Below are 18,193 nucleotides of genomic sequence, written 5' to 3'. Positions count from 1 at the left end.
GAGTATCCTCATACTGCCCTGTAGTGTTAAGGTATCTTGGTCAATTATTGTACTAAAAAAACTATTTCAACAAGTTTTGAGGAAGGAAATTTTGTTTTTACAGTATCAGTGGTCTTGAACCCATAAAATAAACCCGGTGAGCACATCAGTCATAGCAGACAAACATACCAATGAATTTGTTTTGAAGTGAACATCATAATCCACAGGAAAGTTCCAGCAGTTTCTGTTGCACCTATTTTAAAGGTCCCATTCATCCCCAAAAGGTCAAAACTGTCATGTGTTGCACACTGCTAGACCTTGAAAAATCCAGACCATTCATTTTACAAGGCCCTATTTCATTGCTCTGCTTTAACTTCACTGTGCAACACAAAATGAAAATGTCCTTCTCATCTCATTCCCAACTGGTTTTAATGAAGCCAATGCATCTATTTAAATGGCAGGGAAAAACAACAGTCTACTGAGTTCTGAAGGCAATTTGTCCATTTCCATTTAAAATACAGCCTGCAGTAGAACTACACTGGTCAACAGCAGGGCTTTCTGTCTCTCTCCCCCAGTACACATTTCACAAATTGCATAAGAACCAATGGAGCTAGAGTTAGTTGCTAAGAATTTGACTTACATTTATTAAGCTGAGTGAGGTTTACAATGCAGAAACTATTGATTCAATGTGCGCGTTATTAAGGTACTTCAAATGAGCTGGAAATCTGAGCGCACAGTGCTGCGAAAGATACTCAAATAAAAAGAGTTCAAGCATTTGGTGGAAATCATTCTCATGAGGTAAACTCTATCCAGAGTGCTAAAGGATTCTGGTGGCAAGAACACCAAAAAAAACCCAACCGAGAAGGAATTTGGAAAAGGTCAGAAAGAAAGGTTCAAAAAGCAGAATGCATACATTTAGGTCATAAATACATTCTTCTAACTTAGTTTAACCTGAAATCAGCTCATTATGTAAAAAAAATTGACCACATAGTTGATCATTATCGTCTCTGAATTATCGCCATATACTTTAATAGACAAGATATTCCTTTTTGTATTTGTTTTAAAAATTTCACTTTACAATAGGGCATTTTACTGTCCCAGAGCCCATTTTATAACAAAGAGCAGCACTTTATAAGATGTGTTAATAAAATGGGGCGGCGCAGGATTTGTTTTACTTCTTTTAGAGCTTTTTTAGAGCACATTACAAGCCGAATTTTCCTTTTAAGCTGTGGACAATTGTCTGCCAATTCTTTTGCACTTGGTTTGTTAATAAAAAGGGGAAAACAAGGTTGGACAATTGGAATAGACTGCATAGTTTCTAGCCACAATTCAGCTTTTGAATTCCTGACCAACTGAGCCAAAAATACAGATTTTTAGTGAAAAGCTCTTTACTTTACAAACTAGCTGTGGGAATATAAAAAGTATTTTTAAAATGCTAATTCTTTCAATAGGTACTGAATCCTATGAGGAGCTCATGGTCTTAACTGACATAGCAGTGATCTTTTACCAAAAGTTTCCAGAACTGTAATTAAGCAGCCACATTCCTATTGTCTGTTAAAATGGGTAGAAGCTTTCTCTTTCTATTTTCTAATTTCCACTTTAATCTATAGGCCTATCTTATAAAGTTGGTTAAAAACTGGAATTGTCTTTCTCGAGTATCCTTTATCAATGTTTGTCAAGAAACACCCACCAGCACTTCCCAATGTCAAAGACTTCTCTCAAATCACAAAATGATACTGTAGGTAGGGCGTCTGCTAGAAAGTCACTAGTGCTTGTGAACCGCAGCCTTTGACACTGAAGTCTCAGCTAGCTCCCCCCGAGCTCCACAACTTCTCACCTTTATCTATTTAAATTAAAGAGAAGAAATAAAAAGGGAGGGGGCATGAATACCATAAAATATTGGCATTAGGAATGAATGCAAGGGTAAAAATAGTCTGCCATCAAATGAAACAGCGGGGTGGTAACTATGATCCACTTGGATCAGCCCTACCCTATTTCAATATACCACAGGCATCTTTAGTCCCTCTTCTGTCCCCGTTAATGGGACAAAAATGACAAATGGAAGAAAGGTTTCAGCTGGCAAACCAACTACTAGAATGACACGAAAGCTCACCCAGCTCCTTTTATTTACCCTATACCTTCTTAGCCCTGTATTCATGGTGGAAGCAGATCAATTACCCTTTTTCTTCCCAAAGGATGTAGCTAAGTGTCCGTTCCAGCTGGAATTTCTCCTGTGCTCTAGTAGGTTGCAGAGTCATGCACTTATAATTTTAACTTACTTATATGTTTACGAATGTAAAATGCAAGTTTCTTTCCCCACAATCTCATGAATTCTAGAAACATTAATTAAAAAATATCCAAGACAAAACAAAACCAAGAAAAACCCAACTTTGTACAAAGAGCAGAAGAGCAGAAAATGTTGCTGTTTCTCACCAAGCATAACATGTAGAAACCGACACTTCCAGTATTTGGATGAAATAACAAAAGGTATTGAAATGTAAAATCTGCCATGAGAATATTTATGAATGTTGCTTAAATTACATTACAAAATGAAATTAATTCGAAGCTGCTGCTACAGCCTTCTATGCAATTTAATTTATAGTTTGCATAAATACAGAATTATAATGCATTCATTTGTTTCCTTCAATTTCTTACCTTGCCCTTCTGGAGTTTCACCAAAGGGATTCACTTCAACCTGAGTGGCATCAATTTTCAAGAAAAGATTATACAGCTTCTTAATTTGATCTGCTGCCTAAATTTGATCAAACGATTTACAATTACCACACAGAAAAATAAGAAGTTAATGTTTTCAAGGCAAAGGTAAACCATTATTGATTATTTTTAATGTATTAAATTGCACACTAGCTCTAGATAATTACTGCTTTTATTTCTGTTTTCTTAATCATATTTATATAGTATCTAAAATAGATATAATGTAGCATTATAATATTGCATAACATTTAGTAAATGTGCATTTAAAAACTACATGAACTGGAGCTTTTCTACAAAATAAACAGCACAATTACTATGACAAGTTTAATTTGAAAAGTGCCTAACAGTTCATAATGACATACTCTCCAGTATGCTGAGATCTAAGTTGCATTCACGTTAATCAGTCTAAATTCAGAAACCATAAAGCAGTATGTGCACATTAGTGACTTTAGAAAAATATACACTTCTCCTTCCTGCATCAGTCTGAAATGTTTTCTTGAAGAAATTATGTCTGAAGCGTGCTTGTTTACTCTTTACAAGATACTCTTGCTTGTTCCTTGTTGTTCCTCACCATCTATCTCTGTGACTGGTTCTGTGGCCGAAATTATTGTGACTGACTACTAACTTCCAAGTCTTTTGTTCTTATAATATTCCTCCATTAATAGAACAACTTAAACAGCAGCAACATGAACATGCATAAAAAAATCCCTTTGGTTCATTACACACTGACAACCTATTAGCTGAAATAAGTTTGGAGATTAGGAAGTGCGCTAATAAAGAACCATTCAAATTTGTTCCTTCATTACTGATCAGTTAACTGAAGTACACAAACCAAAAATATTTGGGACCTCTCCTAATAAGCCAAGTGAATGAGAATAAAAAAACAGAAGTCAGCTTTCTCCCACAGTGCCATTCATAAGAAAGAAAACCTTACAACTGGAAAGACTCAACCCCAGTACTGCACTACATCAGGAAGAACACGGTGAGGGATGTTCCTGCCTCCTTCTACTCAGTGCTGACAAGGCTGCACCTGGAATGCTGTGTCCAGTTTTGGGACCAACATATCTAAGACTCTTTAAAGAGTTACAGTTTGGAAGCAGCACACAAATTGCTTATGAAGTCTTCCCTGCTCAAAAGTCATCAGCTGAGGCATTCTCAGTGGTTTTGACTTTAAAAAAATTATCAGTTATAAATCTGCACCCACCAAGGCAGCAGTTTCCTTCGCATGGACACTCTGGTTGACAAACTATTCTAATACCACATGAGTACGGCTATCAACAGTGACACGAGGGAGGAAGTCCCACTGTGCAACCCCACACTGATTCTGGGCAACCTGAAACACTGTCGTTGCCCTAGTACACTGCTGTCGTTTTAACAGACCACCTGAATCGCTTAACTTTTATTAAGGGCTGTTCCATCTTTCAGCACCTCTCTGAATCAGGCAGCTTAATGTCAACATTTCTCTTTCTCAAGGTCTACAAGCACTAAGCCTCTTTGAGGCAAAGCATAAAATCCCAACCTAGAAATAGCGAATGTACAAGTAAATACTAGGATTTGTCTGAATAAAAATTATGTCCCTATGCTTCAGTAAGTTCCTTTGAGTTGATGGCACAAGGAAAGAAATCCATTCACTGCAGCATTATTTAAATATATTGTTGAAAAGTCCATGTATTGCTGTTAATTATTAAGTACCAGAACTCTTCAAAGGTTGAAAGGTTCTACATAATCATTCCTGCTCATTAGATATACAGCTAAATCTTCAAATGTGTGTTAATCAACTTAATGATTATGCATTTGTTAATTGCACGGTTGGGATAGAAAATAATTAAAACTGCTGAATTAAAAATAAAGGAGTTCTAAAAAAATTACAGTTTCATACTATGGAAAAAAACCAGGCAAAATTAGCTTAAAACAAGCTTTTTCTTCTCTGCAAAATGAATCATAAAGGCAAAATATCTTGCGTATTTGTGTACAAAATGGAATTCCAATATATGTAAAAAAAAGATACTGAAAAAGACAACAAGCTGGCAGACTTTTGGTTTTGAGTTCAAGTTCGGAAAAAAAAAGGCTTCAATTGCACAGAGAGATACACTTTTACTTCTCCCCATATTAAGGGCCAAACTTTCAAAAAAAGCTCTACCCATGTAATTCACTGAGCTCTAATGGAATTCCAATGAAATCAAAAGAATCCCATGTGGTGTAACAGCATGTTGTCATCAATTGCTGCAAAGACCAGGGACTTTCACTCTGGAACAATAAGGACCTTATTCCAATTGCTAAAGCCTGATGATAATTAATATAGGTGCAATTTCATATTTAAAATGTCAAAACGGTCCTGATCTAATGGACACTTAGCCTTTCATGTCTATTTGGAAAGCATTTATTGTATAGCTGGGCTAAAATGTCTTCCATAAAAACTGAGGGAGTCAAGTTACCTGCTGTTGCAAAGGTCCTTTGAATCCCAAATTTTTTGCCATCTGCGATGCCTGATGATCCTTTATACCTTCAAAAATATCTATTTCCTCCTGTAACAATAACATGCATAAATATAACTAAATATTCAATCTGAATGGAGATTTATAACTTCAAAAGGAAAACACTTAGTATACATTTGCAAATTAGTAATTAAAGCATGGCTGTTTGCCAAAGTACTCTGAGACTGAGGCTATAGCAGCTGCCTATAGGGTATGTTATAATTACCATACCAACTATGAAACAGTCCTTCCAAAAAATATATAATTCTTCAGGGTGGCATGCTGACAAGACAATGTGACACCAGTTTTCACTTTTAATTACTGTACAGATGGCGTTGACGAATATTTAGTCTGTTAATTTTTATGACATCTTCTGGAATATTTTCAAGGCAATGGTGTCACTGCCCAGTAACACTGAAGTTTATATAATTTTAAAATTAATATTAAATATTTTTACAATTTTTTGAATAATTATACCTGAATGTATCAATTATTTTCCCAGATAAATAGCTTGTCTAGTCATTATCATGCCACAGCAACATTAAAAAAATACTTAAATGTAGTGATCATTAAGAAAGCAACTACAACAGTTGTATTTCAGATGCAAGAGTCATCCAGGTACAAAGAAATAATTAACAACTCCGTCAATTAGAAAAAAATAACCACAGAAACAATAACCATATGGGCACTGACCCACTTGTGAAAAAACTGTGTACCTTCCTTAAAATGAAACTCACTCATTAAACATTTCAGATATTAAGTTTAACATACCATGTAACAGACAGACTTAAGCTCTTTTTCTAAATTGAGCTGGAGACACAAACACTAACAAAATCAGATATTAAACATGCTTCATTCATCTTCTCGATGACAGGTCTGATCCTCTATTTGGTGAAACACAACTTTTATGGTTCTTACTGAATTCTTTCCATACACGGAAGAAGGAAAAATGGAAGGAGAAAGGGGCAAAAAAATATATTCTTTTGGATAACTGACAAGGAAAATTTTTAGTGTAAAATATTTTAATACCTTAAAGATAAGTTCTGGGCTAGTAACTGCAACTTCTTCTATGTCAACACCACCCTGTGGACTGCCAACCATAACGGGTCCATTGCAGGCTCTGTCCATCAAAATTGCGAAGTATGTTTCCCTGGAAATATTCAGTGCTTCTGCAACCATTACCTAAAAATGAATACAGGGAAGAAAAAAATAGCAACAGTTCTGACTGGTCCATCTAGCTGATGACACTTAATCTGAACATAGCTTTGATTCCCTGAGGTGTCAAGAGTAGCGAATGTTGCAAAACCTTTCACAATGTAAAAAGCAATTAAAAATTAACAGAACCAATGAAGGACACTATTTCCTTCTGCTGTGATCAAGCAGAGAACATTCTGGCCCACGTTTTCTGCATTGCCTTAAAATGCAGCAGTTTGATACTTGCTAACCTGAAAAGAAACGTTTGTTTCATTGCTTTTACAAGGTATTCCAGCCCAGTGAATTTTTTTCCTAAGAAATCCTCTCTCCCTAAACAAGAGACCCCCCTGATGCTGCTGTTCTCATTGGGGTACGTAACAAGCAGTGTAAACCAGGAACACCTAATCTAATTGTTGGGTTTTCTTCCAAGAAGAGAATCGGAGCTGCTGCTGTGTCCAAATAGGGGACCTCCATATTACTTTTTTATTCCCAACAAGCACTTTAACATGCTGCCCCCAGAAAAACTTGAGTCACAAGGGACTACAGTCTTGCAAATCACATAGATGTAAGAGAGGGTACGTTGGCTTTCTGATGCATCGCATCAGTAGCGCCGTTCCTTACCAGTAAAGCCTCAGGCTTAAGTTCTCTCCCTCATTCTGACAGAAGGCCATGCTACACTTACAATCTCAGCACTGAATTCCTGCCCTGCCTAAGTATTTCCTGCAGAAATGGGTTTACAGATAATTCTGCCATCCAGCTTTTTACTTTCAGTTTAGAGACACAAGCAGATGTGTAACCTTCAGATACTGGCACATTCTAGAAACATAAAAATTTATTTTTCCAAAGAGCTACCCATTTCTATTTATTACTACAAACTAGAGAGCCCTTTCGTACCAATATCTGACAGATACCTCAGCACACAATGAAAAAGACGATTCAAATCCTACATGATTGGAATCTACAAGAACTAACATTAAAATTGGGAGCAAAATGGCCCATACAAATTCTTTGTTACAATTTTTTCTCTCCTCCCAAAAATATGCCAAAGCCAAAGTCCTTTCCATTCCAGTATTACAATAACTATATCTTCCTCTTCATCTGAACTGCCAGTTTCTGCAATAGTTTAACAATAGCTATTAAAGCAATTTCAGAGATTAAGTAGTTTTACACTTGGCAAAGGACTCACAAAACTATGTTTTGATGCAAGAATACTCCATTCCCCCGAATAGTCTTCATCCTAAAAAAAACCTGCATGTGATCATTACTAATTGTTCCTTATGATGATAACAGGTGCCATAATCTCAGGTGCAAAGACTGCAGTTCTGCTCTGCACTACGGTTTTGCTTTTCAACCTGGAAGTTGAGCAGCCATGTCTGCAATTTAATTAGCACTATAGCTTCTCCTTCTGACAATCAACCACATTCTTCCTTAGCAGAGCTACTATTTCCTGTCTTTCAATGGAAGTAGCAGAAATCAGGAAAATCACTTCCCTAAGATTAATATAATTAAAAAGGATTAAGTGGCAATGTCTTTCTAAGGTGGTCTGTTTATAAAGCGACAGTTTTGAACAATAATTGTAAATTAAGATCTTCACTCTGAATGAAACATAAGGTGAACTTCATTCTATCAGTCAGCAGTTCAGAATCCTTAGATCTGAGAGGCATGTATACACCTGCAGTCTTAAAACGCTGCCTACCCGGCAAGATGTTTTCCATCAAATAAGTATTCCTGGGGTTTTCATAGTTCAAGGACTATAAACAAGAAAGATACACTATACTTTCACCCAAGTCGCTTTTTTGACATTCTACTCTGGAGTACATAAGAAAGAATGTACTTACCTTCTGCCAGGCTGTACATCTTAACAGGACAGAAAAAAAAGTAAGAGACAAGGAATTAAATAAAGCCCTCTGTGCTCAGAATGGAAGGAGAGATGCTATTTCTTTATGTGTTTTTTGACTTGGAAAAAATTGTCTTTATTGTAATTTTGTTTCCTTCTACTTTTATCTTGCTTTATTCATAGAACATAGGGTCATGTAAAGGAATAGTTCAAATAAACAACTGTTCAAATGCAAAGTAAAGAAAACTAGGGTGAAGGAGACAACTAAGAATGTAGAAAACTACCACACTACTTAAAAACATCTGCCTATTTTAGGCTACTATAAAGGGATGCTAAAAGCCAACTTCAGAAACATAACTCGTCAGCTACCTGCCAAGATTTGTCAAATTAACAAGCAAAGTTATGGAAAGCATCCTTGATTTGCCACTATTAGTCTTTTTACCTGCATGCATGTTTTCACCTTCTTACATATCCTGCATCAGCGTATCTGAAAAACGTGAGTCAATTACTTTAGACATAGGTCAAATAAAACCAACTGATCCTACTGGATCTTGTCTGAGTTGTCCAGACGGTTTCCAGAGTGCTCAGGATCAGGGCCAGACTTAGGATGGGAATCCACTCAACAAGTCTTGAGGAATACATTTGCAAGCACAGCAGGTGGAACTTACATTATTAAATCAGGTGTCTTTTCAACTGCTACTTCCAACCCAAGTGATTGTCCTCACTATTGCTAATTATGTCAACATTGTCAAATACTTCTCTGTCTTAATTCAGAAAACTATTGAGAGTCTATCTACTTTGTAGGCAGGCAAGCTTACTGTAGAGTAAAAATTGTTAGACTATGCAACATCTCTCATTTCTCCCAAAAAAAACCAGTTACTTTCCTTCACGATCCTCCCTGTTTGATGCAGAGCAAAGCCAGGGAAATCGATGTTCAAAGTCTTTAAATATTATTTGTTGAAGTCTACCTATCATTCACATGGCAAAACTAATACAAACACGTTAATGAACAGTTAAGAGTAGTGAAATTGAATCTACAGACTGTTGGCTTTTCTCATATTTTGTCTGTTTTGCTTATGATAAGGAATGTGAAGCATCATTATCTGTTTAACCACATCACGTTTATATTTAAAACGTCCTGGGGAAAAATCAGTTTTCTTTAAAATTTCCTGATAACTTCAAGCTTTCCTTCTTAAAAACAAAACATTACCTAAAAGCTTAAGTCACACATCTGATTTCATGAGGGTAACTATAACAGCTCTTTTATAATGAATCAAATATTCAAAATGTTAATTCTGTTATTGCTTGGAGAGAAAACACAGGTAGCAAATTCTCAGGTTGTCATAAGAGAAGACTGTCTTCTCAGATAACCAGGCTCTCCAAATTCCAAGATGCCATAAGAGGATTTTATGTAAACTCACAAAATAGCTTCCACGTTATGAGGGAACTGAGGAGAGTGCTATTTATTTAAGAAACATCAATCTAAAGAAGCACAAACATGCTTTAAATTCTGTAGTAGGTGCACAAGCTGAGAAAGCTGAAAACTCCATTTTCTGCTCCACAATTACTCTAATTGTAGAAAATTTCTGTATTTTATTCCTTCCTTACAAATACATGTAAAAGGTACGTGACTTCCAGTCCCTGACTTGACACTAGCTCATTGTTTGCTTGCAGCGACTTAACTGTTTTCCTTCTGAAAGACATTTATTACCTAATTTTTTTAAAACATGAGTTCACTCAAACTTTCCAGAACACCAAAAAGTTTAAAACCCACAAAACCTAAAACATGCCTTTTCTTCTCTTCGTGAACTGCAATTTTCTTTAAGTACATGTACACACACCTATTCTTACATACACATACACAGAGAGCATATGCCTTGAAACAGAACAAAAATGCCTGCTATTAATTCTCTACTTCCCCACTGCTGTTAGCAAGCTCGAAGAGGCTCTCCGGCATTTTCTGTACATTAACTACCCACTGCATTAAATGACATTTTAGACATAGCTAAACTCATACTTTTAATCATATTACTGTAGTTTGCTCCTTGATTAAAATTTCAGTGTTTGACATTGTAGTCTCGACACTGCACACCTAAATGCCTCAACTCCTTTAAGTACTTCGAGGATCCTAGAGTGAGCTAACTTTGGAAAAGATAAATGCTTCTAAAATACATTAATTTTTCTGTGAGATAGTCTTTGGATGACCTAGGTGCAACATTTTAAACATGCTTTCTTCATTGTTTAACAAGCAATGGGGAAAACATTAACATACCATTGGCCAAACTGTAATTAATTAATTAATTAATTAATTTAAAATAGGGTGTATGCTCTTACCATAACTTACCAAGAATAAAGATCTCAACACCAAAAATGTCATAAAACATACTACTACCTTGTTACATATGTATGTGATGAAGATATGAATTGGTCTAGGCCTTTTACAAGCCAACTCTATAATCAGAATGGAAGTCTATGACAACAGACGATCAGCTTCCTGTACCACCAAAATAAATATCTTAAGTTCAGTAGTGCAAACTTCATCTTAAACTTCACTTATGCCCTAGCTGCTTTCTCTTGACTATTGTTTATTCATAAAGCAACATGTGGATGGGGAGTAAAGCACTTACAAGTTAAATCTTCTATAGCTAATCTATACATGGTACAAAAGTCATCTTAATATAAATCCTCTGAATAATCCATTTCAAAATACCCAACACCCATACCTTCCTTTCATTTCTATAAATTTCAAAGAAAATTAGAAGTTTCTTCTTCACAACTGAATATGTAAATGAATGAACAGACTTGCACTCAGACAAAAGAGTGAAATTTCCTGTTTTGATGTATTCAAAGTAGGTCAACTAGGGCAAAGGAATAAAACCAAAGAATTTATAAAAGCAAGGTGCTTTTACAATACAAATTTTTCAAAGCAGAGTGCCTTAATACGGGAAATGTATATCCTTTTTTATATCCGTAGTATTATCACAATCTCTGACAGACACCTTAATGGTAATACTGTTCCTGCTTTTTAATATCTAGTATTTCTTTTTAACAACAACTATGAGGAGTGATGGTAATCTGCTCTCCTTGCTCCCCAAGAGAAGAACTGCCTGAGCACCTTCCTCCAGCCCTCATTAGACAGTATCTTTCCAGACAGGTGTTCCCCTTCTATGCTAATATACCAAGCTGTTCACGATTTATTAAAAGTGAACTGCAGTTCTTTTCAGCTCATGCCAAATTATCTCCTGGCATCAAATACAGTGTGGCTCTTGACTACATACCTGTATGAAGATCCTTGCTCAGTAAAACAAAGCAAGAGATAAAAATATATATAGTAGATAGGCAATTGCTAGGATTTGCTGACTTACAGAATTTTACTAAGGTAAAGGAGAATCTTGCTGAAGGGCTATCTATGCTTCTCTTATTTAGGCCAATACAGAGCAATACACTTATGCTGAAGTAAATCTTGGCACCTTGCAGTATGCACCATCGTAGGTAAATGAATTACCACGTATTAGCTGAACCACTACCATGACCACATTTTACTCTGTATCTGCAACAAGTTAGGAAGAATCTATTTTTAGACACTTTTTTTTTTTTAAATTGAGATAATTCTCATGCAGTCATCTGTCCCTATCTTTAATAACAGTCGCCCAAAGCTGAGGGTGAATGAAATACAGATAATATTATTACTACAGGTAATCGTGTATATATTACTTCTCTAAGTAGAACGTCAATAAGCATGTACAGTTAATGCTATATACAGTTATGCTAGCATTTAGTATGTATTTGAACCTATGACAAAGGATGAACCTATGACAAAGGATTCCCTTTAACACAGGTAGCAGAAATGAATTTATTTTTCCACCAGTGGGTATGCTGAAATTGATAGACAAAATACATACACACAAAGAAAGAAAATGTAACTTTTTTTTTCTTTCATCAACTAGATGCAATCAATCAGGCACTGGAGAAGGAATGAAAAAAATAAATCTATGTCATACACCCCAGCATATTAATGCAAAATTGCAGCTGAATACAGTTCTCAACTTTCAAGAGGCAAAAATCTTACCTTTTTAACTGTCACACCATCCTTTGGAGTTTGCTTTGTTGACAGATTGTACCCAATCATCTGTTTAGCAAGCTGTTCAACAATCTTAGGGCTACAAACAAAGGAAAAAGGTTAGTTTATTGAAAGACATTAAAAGAAACAGTCACATAGCTATTGCAAACAGCTTAAATATTACAACAGAAGCAATTTATTTATGCTTTTTCAATTTTAAAGACTTACTCTTTAGTTAGATGAACTCCTCCTTTCAATCCACTATTGAAAATACCTTTTCCTCTCCCTCCAGCCAGAATCTGTGCCTTCAGAACAATTTCCTTTGCCTCTGTAAAAGAAAAACACATTGCTATTCTATTGTGTGTCATTTATTGAGCTTGTTAGTGTAAGTTTAAAAAGCATTTCCAGGTTAGACTCTTTAAAAACAATGAATACTTGTTCATAACTAGTGAACAATAAAACAAGAGTCAATTCAGCATTTTTATAAAGCAATCTTGTGTCCTGGTTTCAGCTGGGATAGAGTTAATTTTCTTCCTAGTAGCTGGTACAGTGCTGTGTTTTGGATTTAGTATGAGAATAAAGTTGGTAACACACAGATGTTTTAGTTGTTGCTGAGCAGTGCTTACACCAGTCAAGGACTTTTCAGCTTCCCATGCTCTGCCAGGTGCACGAGAAGCTGGGAGGAGGCACAGCCAAACTGACCCAAGGGCTATTCCATACCATATGACGTCATGCTCAGTATAGAAACTGGGTGGGTTGGCCAGGGAGCAGCGATCGCTGCTTCGGGACGGGCTGCGCATCGGTCAGTGGGCGATGAGCAGTTGCATGACTTTTTTTTTCCTTGGGTTTTGTCCCCCCCGTTGTCTTCTTTTTCATTACAATTTATTATTATTATTTTGTTTTATTTCAAATATTAAACTGTTCTTATCTCAACCCATGAGTTTTCTCACTTTTGCTCTTCCTATTCTCTCCCCCATCCCAGCAGGGGGGAGGGTGAGCAAGCAGCTGTGTGGTGCTTAGTTGCCGACTGGGGCTAAACCACGACACCTTGCAAAAAAGAATTCTTCAAGGAAGTTAAAGGCTAAATATACACTACTTATTAGCTGGATAAATATGTCATTATTTAGATCAAAACCATGCTATTAATGCTACATGGCCTGCACCACAAACCATATAACCAGCATACAGTTTGACAGCTTAGACTCTGGCATGGTTTTTAAAACGTGAATCAGATCATATTTTGTCTTGAATGCACAGCAAACAAATGCTCCTCAAGGAAAATAAATTCCATTCCTTGCTCTGAACGCATGTAAGCAAAGCTATGGATGTGGTCCTAGAAGAAATCCCCATCTCCAAAGGGCAGGTAAGCGTAGAGCAAGGGCAGTAGCTGTGAAAACATGTTCATCTGTTTGTGAGGCATCACTTGAATCTTTGGCAATGTGAGTGCAACAGTATCTTAGTAATAAGAAAGTGCAGCAAGACACAGTGTCAAAAGTAATTGCACCAAGACCTAGGTTCCAAACAGAACCAATCCTGACACACTTACAGAGTAAATCGGGGGGAAAGGGGAAAAGAAAAAAAACAACCAAACAAGAACATCACTCATGATCTCTGCAGCTCCATGGACCATAGCAGCTTCTTGAACCATAAAGACCTGCCAGGTGCCTGTACGATGTTTATTAATACTGAGTACTGTCACTTCGCACATTTATCATAATACTGCCAGGTATTTCACAAAGTCTGTGATCCTAATATTAATGTATCGTTAAGTGGTGCCTAGAAAAGGCTAACATTGTTATCCTTTTGTGATTGAGTCAATTCCCTCTGAAGTCTGTGGAAATCTCTGATTTCAGTGATGTTTGGATTAGGTCACACCTTGAATCACAACATTCTATGCAAGTATGCAAGAAAACATGACAATTTGTCATTAAATTGACAGATTTACTGTTCAAGTGGCACAGAGAATACTGATACTTTCATTCAAACAAACACAGGCTTTCTAGGCTTGCATTACATAAAAATATTTTACAGATTATTAAATATAAGTTTGGAGGTGTGGCAATTTTTGGTGCAGACCAGCTCTGACACAGCGCCATTTCAAAGTTCCAGTATAATAAATTTCAGCAACTAGAAAAAAAATTGGATCTTAGGCTAGAATAAATATTATGAAATAAATATTCTATTTCCTGTATTAAGACAGAAACACATTTTCAATATACCTATTGGCGGTACTGTACTAAGAGATGCCTGATTTCCAGGCTTCTCAAGGCAAAATCCCTCCGCATGTTTATCCATTCAGTAACATTTGACATACATCATTCTGAACCTTAAAAGCACTCTCCTTGAAAATACTTCATGCATTCCAATATATTCATGTTCTGGGCTCCCCATTATTCATGCCATTCCAAGGCAGATAACAAGGAAATTTAAATGCAACAAAAAGTTTTATATCAAGTGTTTCCTAAGCACACAAATTATTAAGATGAATTAAAACTATAAATCACTTCCCAACCTGCAGCAGCAAACTCTAAAATCACAATAGCTGCTGTGATAAAGAATCTAATATAGTACTGATAATAGATGCTACAAGCATTTAATTAGATCCATTTTAGGTGCCAACCATCCCGACAATGTGAGTTTTGATTGTCAGTGATACGTGGTATCAATTACGTGGGTGATCACTACCCTCACTCCTAACCAGCACACTGCACGAGTGCTGATTGTCTTCATTTGGCTACAACAAATGAAGTAAGAGAAAGGAATTAATGTGTACCTTTTTATAATCCACTAGAGGACTATCAAGGCAATACAATAACTTCAGAAAAACAACTGTCAAAAACATAAACAAACATGCCAGAAAGTAAGCATAGCCATGTAAAGATTAGACCTGAAGAACTAATCAATATAGCAGCTCAGCAGAGCACAGTACAGCAGGTTCTTCTTGCCCTGGGGAAACCAACAGGAAGCAATTTAATTCAATAGTTATTTGCCCAAGCTCTGTAAAATGAAGTAAACCAGCCAGATCTTATTTTACAGTAACTAGGCTTGATCAGTCAGTACTTACTAAGCTGATTCATTACTTAACATCACCATTTTATTTAAAGAGCCAATTTCTAGAAATGCTCTCACAAAGTTTTTATGCTATCTCCTGCCTGAACTCCCAAATTATGTTATGAAAGACTACCCCAAAAGAAAAATGTGGTTTTAGCTGGGATATACACAGTAATTTACCTTCACTTGTAGGCTCTAATAAAAATAAATAATCTAAAAAGCAGTATGCAAAGTCAGTATTAAACCCATTAAAACCAAAAAGCTGTAATTAATTTCCATTAGCACCCTTCCAAACTGCTGTAGTAACAGTGCAAAAATGTTTAAGCAGGGCTGTGTAGTTATAAATACTGGATTTGAAGAGAACCTAGCACAAGCAACATGTCTTTACACCACCATGAAGTATAGTACAACATTTTCAACAGCACTGCATTTGGTAATTAAGGCTTTAATGAACTTCTGTTTATGTCCATTGACTGACAAGCCTTTGTATAAATTAAAACAAAAAAACAAAAACCCAAAAACCAAACCCAAACCACAAAACAGACTGCTTAAGTGTGCATAGATTTTTTTTTTGTCACAGATTTAAAATTTTCTTTATCATTCAAAACAATTAAAAAAAAGGCTGCTTTCAAGTGTCACTAATTTAGCAGAGAATAGTTGCAAACCGCTCCATACAGATTAATGATGCATTTCTGGTAACAGCATGTGTTCTTAACTAATTATAACTTGAATACATTAATATCTCAGACTTAACAGTTTATTCACTGGATCTTGTATTTGTCTTTTTTACATTAATCTACAGAAAAAGAGACATGAACATTTCCAAAGAGTCCTTTTAAAAAATGTCCCTAAGTCAGATGCCAATAAATAAGACCCTTACTCCTCAGAAAAGTCCTCAGAGTTTAAAATTTCACAATTGTAGTTAGGTCTAACCACATTTCTAAAAAAATTAAATCTAATCACATAGGAAAAAGCCTGAAGTACTTCTCTTTTAAATAAATTCAGATGTTTCAGCAGAACAGAATATAACACTCCGAGGGACAAGCATCTTCTACATTGCATTCAACAATACATCCCCTTCCCTTCAGTCAGCGCTGCGAATACAAACGGCAGTGATACTCTGTGCAATTGTAATAGGCTCAATTCTATAATGAAAGCCTATTTAAAATCAATAAAATCAGTCCTGCTTTTGGGAGCTATGATTACTCTGGTCCACTGGTACTGCTTGCAGCAAAAATGAACAGCTTGTTCTCAGCCCACTGCTGTGTATATTTAACTACTGAATTCTTGATCATGAAACAATATACTGAGAACCATAGTTCTGCTCGTTATTTGGTATGCTAATTTATTACCTGTGAACAACTTCCCATTATTATTGATACGACTGTGTGACTGAAAATTAGGCATGTTAACAATTATATTAAAATGTGCTGTAGCTTATCAAAAATAAACTCCTGTAAAGAACAGACAATGTAAGACTGCATGGTAATAGGCCTCACTCTTGCCTGTTTATGAACAAAAGATTTTCTATCAGAGAGTACTCAGGACTACTTTGGCAAGGCATCCTACACTACAGAATTAGAGCATGGGACTGAAAGGCAGGAGGTCTCGCATGAAATCCTAATCACATTTCTGTCTCACCATGCGACTTTCAGCATTTCGGCTTCTCTATCTGCAGGGGCTCTGTGAAAATTAATTAGTGTCTGCACCTCTTTTAAAAATGCAGAACCTGATTCAGTATTACATTAGCGTATTTTTACCCCAGTGTTACACAACTGATCACAGGAGAAGGGCTGACTCCAAACCCTGGCAGCACCGTCAGTACAGCAGCAGCAGCAAAGCATCACTGGAAAATGCACTGATCTCTCTTGTAATGAGCTTAGTACATATTGCAAAATAGATGGAAGCAACTCAGTGTCATGGGAGCAGTGCAATGAAGACAAATTGAGGACATGCCAAATCAACATCTTACAGAAGCACTGTCTCCTTACTGACCCAAACGTGAGCATAAACACCAAGTTTATAAACGGGAGAGCCGTTTCTACAAAGGCAGCAGGCGTTAATGACACTCCTCCGTCCTTCAGTACGCACAGGAGGACCCCAGCCCAGTATGGTTAGGCAGATATTAATTAATTTCAAGAACTTTAGTAGTCACTCTTCTTTGCCTAGAGTCATTAAGCTGTGCTCGATGAGCAGAACTCTTCAAGCACATCCCCCTTCCCAAAGTCCTGAAAGAGCTAGATGAGGTACATGAATCTGCAACCAGCTCCAAACTCTCCCCCTCTACAAAGAGGCAGAGGCCAATCTCATGATGTATTTACCTGGTAAGACTCCTCTGAGCTTCCCTTTGCAAAGCAAGGTTTTTCCCCCACTCTGCTTTATAATTTACCTTTCGTAATATGGAAGTTGAGGAAAACAAGGCAGGTATTACAGACCTTTTCTATACTTCATTTTGGACAGCACAAGAACTATAAGGACATCAACAAAACCCAGAACACCTACATGCCATTCCTGTTCCAGTTTCCTCATCAGTGTTGATACAAACCCGCAAATGCTCAAGTGTCCTGTAAGGGTTCTAGATAGCCTCTCCCAAACTGCATATCTGCAGCTCAGAGCTTGTCTTCCAAAACATGGGGTTCCCCTTACAAGCCCTGAAGGGTCAAGTTTGCGTTGGTTTGGGTTTTTTTTACCTACCCCTAGCTGATCCAACAGTAAGGAAACCTACTTTTTGGGGTCTCATCTGTCCTGTTCTATTGTTGTTACTTCCTTCTTTCTTGTTTTAATGCTACCAGTACCACCTGAGTTTCTAGCTTCCCATTGGGAAGGACTGGCTGTAATTAATTTTCCAAATTTCAGCCATCCTGTTATACTGCTCAGGCAAGATCC

At 36.6% G+C, this 18,193-nt stretch overlaps 1 protein-coding gene across 1 annotated transcript in view; it reads right to left on the bottom strand.

Annotated features, from left to right (window-relative positions):
- Positions 1-18,193, bottom strand: part of SUCLG2 (succinate-CoA ligase GDP-forming subunit beta) — a 135,393-nt gene that overhangs the window by 62,799 nt on the left and 54,401 nt on the right. Inside the window, exons 3-7 of the mRNA XM_075514001.1 lie at positions 12,485-12,584; positions 12,266-12,356; positions 6,195-6,347; positions 5,127-5,216; positions 2,635-2,731 (exon numbers count right to left, since the gene is read on the bottom strand). Coding sequence (XP_075370116.1) covers positions 2,635-2,731; positions 5,127-5,216; positions 6,195-6,347; positions 12,266-12,356; positions 12,485-12,584 — 531 coding nt within the window. The remainder of the gene's footprint in view (positions 1-2,634; positions 2,732-5,126; positions 5,217-6,194; positions 6,348-12,265; positions 12,357-12,484; positions 12,585-18,193) is intronic.

The sequence above is a fragment of the Mycteria americana genome, chromosome 11, assembly GCF_035582795.1.
Source record: "Mycteria americana isolate JAX WOST 10 ecotype Jacksonville Zoo and Gardens chromosome 11, USCA_MyAme_1.0, whole genome shotgun sequence".
Taxonomy (NCBI): Eukaryota; Metazoa; Chordata; class Aves; order Ciconiiformes; family Ciconiidae; genus Mycteria; species Mycteria americana.
The sequence above is the reverse complement of the archived record's forward strand: the minus strand, read 5'-3'. Positions and strand labels throughout refer to the sequence as shown.